At 38.3% G+C, this 4,682-nt stretch overlaps 1 protein-coding gene across 1 annotated transcript; it reads right to left on the reverse strand.

Moving 5' to 3' along the window:
• Window positions 1-2,665: 2,665 nt before the first annotated feature.
• Window positions 2,666-4,304, reverse strand: LOC308308771 (interferon a3-like; the record flags this gene model as incomplete). Its single annotated transcript, XM_080754224.1, has 4 exons — window positions 2,666-2,761; window positions 3,044-3,277; window positions 3,486-3,560; window positions 4,284-4,304. 4 exons carry the CDS (start codon window positions 4,302-4,304, stop codon window positions 2,666-2,668), a joined length of 426 nt encoding a protein of 141 aa, XP_080610350.1.
• Window positions 4,305-4,682: the final 378 nt, after the last annotated feature.

The following is a 4,682-nucleotide window of genomic DNA, read 5'->3' on the forward strand; positions in this document are numbered from 1 at the left end:
ACACTAGGATTTAAGTGGTTAATGTAAAAAAGGAGAAAAAGGTTTCTATCACACAAAGATTTGGAGGACCCCCTGTAGTAACTCTGAGGACCCTCTAGGAGTCCCGGACTCCCTGTTGAAGACCCCTGTGTTAAACCATTGACATTACATTACACAGTGTTATCTGTGTTCATTTAGTGTGGTTTCCCCACAGGGCAACCACACTATACTGTAGTTCTGGTCTTTGTCTCATCATCTGCTTTCACCCTTCACCCAATCAGACGTCACAATACCTCGATATCATCATGATGTCATCCTTTTCGCCCCATCTGATTGGCTCCCCATTAGAGTCAACAGCAACCACACTTGCAATTTCCTGTTGCATCTTTCTAGTCATGTTTACGTTGGGGGAGGGGAATATTTTCACTCCCTAAATGTTGCTGTTGATGTACTGACATCATTTTATCTTGCTTATTATTTTGATGTATTACCTGCTTATGGTTAGTCGCTTTGGATTAAAAGCGTCTGCTAAATGCCTATATTGTAAATTGTAAATTTAAGATAGATAGATAGATAGATACCTTTATTATCCCAAGGGGGAAATTCAGTCTATTTATTTAAAGTATAGAATATGGTTTAACCACATGAACCCTAGCTTCCATATTCTGGTCATTTCATAATAGGTGAACATTCTGTGAGATTAGGTGAACATCTGGTGAAAACAGCTAAATCTGCAAGTTCCCAACATACTCCTGTTGTGAGCTTGTAGATCAGCTATGCTGGTGAATACATTATATAGACTGATATATACTGGAGATGTATAAAAGGCATGAGTATAATAGGTGGTATAAAAGTAATTAAAACCAAGAAAAGACAACACAACAGCCATATTGCTATACACACAATCCTGATATTAATATACATACGTACATTTTTCTATTAGAGTTTAGGGAAAAAAGGAAATATCACATTAAGACAAATATATATATTTTTTTATTGAGAATTCAACTTCAGAAGGAAACACCCCATTTGTATGAAGAAAGATCTGCATAATAATGTGATATTTTGTAGGCCTAAGTCAATAAATGTATTTGTGATAGAATAAAACAGCTATTTATTTTGTATCATTATAAACAACGTATTACTCTTTTTATTCACTAGTATCAATATATCACTATTAACTATTACAGGCCTAATAACTATAGTTCCCACAAAGCCATGATGAAATCACACAACCACTATTTCAATAAAGTCATGACATCATAAATCTACAATATTTGAATAAAGTTACGAATGAAATGTCTTGTAATTTCTGTTTCTGTTTTAAGAAGGAAACTGAAAACAAAATGGGGCGTGAGTCTGTAGTTCTGACAGTATTATTATTATTACTACCCGTACTTATTATGCATTCTGCAATTAAACAGACGAAGACAACAATTATTGCAGTTTTTGTAGTTTTATTGTCAGTCCATACCTTGGTTTCTACAGTGCAAATGACACATCAATCAACAATAATAATATTTAAAAAAAAGAAATAATAACAAACAATCAACCAGCTGCTGAAACAATACCAGCTGGATTGAATAACTTACTCCAAACATTACAAAATACTAAAAAATACTAAAAGGAAATTAAAATAAATACAGGAAAGAAAAAACGTAATTTGGACTGAGAATAGAGGTGACTGAGGGTCAACTGTAGTGGCTGCCCTGTCCAACAGGGGTCACCATTTAGACAGCATGAGAGAATTCACAACACTATAATAACACAGAGGTTCTTCTCAAAGTGGGGTCCAGGGACCCCCAGGGTTCCTTGTGGAGGGTTCCAAATGAACCCTTACTGCTCTGTAACAAATGGACCGGGCCCATTTGGTTCCACTTATCAGAGTTAAGGGGGGATTGAAATGTGAAAGTTCGAGAACCACTGCTGAATCTCTACACATGACAGTGTGTCAGTAGTTGTGTGGAATGAATAAAACTGTTTACTTTTTTTTTTTTTTTTTTTTTTTACAATTTAAGCTAGTAAAAACATGAGGTAATACATCAAATGCATGGAAATAGTAATCTAGGATCATAACCCCAGAATCATTGTAACAAGTAAAAACAAGGAAAAAGAAAACATTTTATTCAGTTCATCATATTTTCTAGTTTAAAAACGGTCATACAACTGTAATAAGCCATTACAATTTAAATAAATAACCAACCACAGGAACTTTATAACATTTTCTCACAGATAGAACATTAATAAATAAACACTAGCAAATAAATACATAAATAAACCAGCTCCCATACAGGAGAGAGTTGCGACCTAAAATGTAAACTTATTTTTTTGTTTTGCTTTTTTGAAAAGACCATAACATATATCTATTTTGTTTAAAATAGAGTTTATAAAAAAGAAAAACATTGAAAATATTTCTGTTCAGTTGATCCCTATATCTCTACCATTGATCCCGATATGTAAATATATATATATATATTTTTTTTGTAACTTTGAACTCTACGGTTCAAAATATTTTCACAGAAAATAAATCAACAGATCACACAGTTATAATGGACTATTGTGTGTGCGTGTGCATGTGTGTTAATGTGTCAGTACCACTCGCAGTGTCTCACACACACGCGCACACACACACTGAGGGGGAAAGATATACATTGGGCAACATACTGAACAAATGCCTAATATGACCCTAAGGTCGTAACAGCGTAGCAAACAGCAGATGGAGTTGTTGAAGATGATGTTTAGTCTCCTTCCTGATCAGCTCCCATGATGCTTTGCTGTAACCCTGAAAGTACACAAAAACACCACCGTTAAAACTCTGAAAGTACACAAAACACCACCGTAAAAACTCTGAAAGTACACAAAAACACCCTGTTAAAACTCTGAAAGTACACAGACATACTATTGTTAATACTAATCCTGAAACTCCACAACACAAATAAGTACACATAATAAAACTGGCTGAGGGCAGCATGTAGATCGGCTATTTTCGTCTTAGAGGTTTTGTGTAGAGGAGAAAAAGAGCAGACTAAGTACAGAGTGAATAGTATAGGAATCTTAGTCTTACCGTGTTGCGGAGAACATTCTTGCGCAGTTTCCTGTAGTATCGTCTCAGCTTCCTGTCTGACGGCTGCTTTCTCCTCACGCAGGCCCTCAGCTCCTCCACCTGTCTGTGGACGGTGACCAGGAACTCCTCCATCTTGCTGGAGTCCCAGGCAGCCACGGAGGACGGGTCACCGTGGTCGTAGAGCCCAGAGATGAGGAGCCAACTGTCTCTGATGAAACCTATCCTGGACTCCACCTGCAGAGAGAGAGAGAGAGAGAGAGAGAGAGAGAGAGAGAGAGAGAGTTAGACAACTGCTAAAAATGATGGGCTCTATTTAGATTGTCTCAAGTATACCAGCTCTTATGCCTTAACTTAAATGCCTGACTGACAGACAGACAGACAGACAGACAGACAGACAGACAGACAGACAGACAGACAGACAGACAGACAGACAGACACATACCTCAGCTGTTCTCATCTTCTCGTAGAAGGAAACGGGGAAATGAACAGGACATCCATCCTCAGTCATCTCTCCTCCCTGTAGAAACACAGTTAATAGGCCTGTTATTAACACTATTGTACACATTACAACAACAATAGTACTGTAGTAGTAGTAGTAGTAGTAGTAGTGGTAGGTTCTCAAACTTAAATTGGGTTCTTGGTTGCGTTTTTAGACGAGTGTTTTATCAAAGCCTCCTGTGGACAGGTGATGAAAACTAGCACTCGTGGCTATATTCACTTTAATCAATGCACCTGGTTCGTGCAATGTAATGGTTTTGTCCACGTCAAATAAATACACATAACATGACATAACTCTGACAGCATACAAATGGAAACAAATTGACCTGTATACAATTGTATACGGACAGAATTACAGTCTGTACAGGGTCAATTTAGGGCCAATTTAGAACCCCTCTGCTCAAGGAACCCTGAGAGTACTTGGACTACACTTTAAGAACCACAGGTACAATGAATTATAGATTTGTTTGCATTATAAAGCAGCCAAAATGTGTTATGATGACATGTCATAATCTTACAATATAGAAAAGTGTGTTTTCCTTCTGATAGCGATATTGGTCCGTAATGTCAAGCATTGTTCCAAATGCAAATAAACATTCCCTGGAAACACACACCTGGCCACTCAATATGAGTGGTCAGACTGGCTCAGAAACAGTTTGAGAATCACTGCATCAGCAAAAACCTCTCATCACCATTAACTCTACAATAACTCATAATGAACATAATAAACTAATAAACTCACCATCTGATCCAGCAGCGCCATAGACCTGTTGCTCAGGTGGATCGGTAGCCGTGCGTCAGCCAATCACAGTGGGCCTGTCGGTTCCGCGCCGCTGCCCAGGGCGCCGCAGCCGCCGCTACAGAGGACAAACAGCAGAAACATGGCTGTGATTGGTCGATCCATTAGTCCAGTAGTAGTAGTTGTCGCTCGGTGCATGGTTGCCATTGGTTGATTGGTCAAGTGGTCAAGTCCGTCAAGTGGTATATGCTATGGTAGCTCTGGCGTGCTGCACGTGTCTGTGTCTTGTTGTGTTTGAGAGAGTTTGAGACATTATGAGCTGCTGTTACCTGGTCTTATACTTTGACCAGATGGGAAACGGAAAACAGCAGAGAGAAAGAGATGGAGGGAGAGATAGAAAGA

This window comes from Nannobrachium achirus (genome assembly GCF_963921795.1).
Source record: "Nannobrachium achirus genome assembly, chromosome: 1".
In the NCBI taxonomy this organism is placed as follows: domain Eukaryota; kingdom Metazoa; phylum Chordata; class Actinopteri; order Myctophiformes; family Myctophidae; genus Nannobrachium; species Nannobrachium achirus.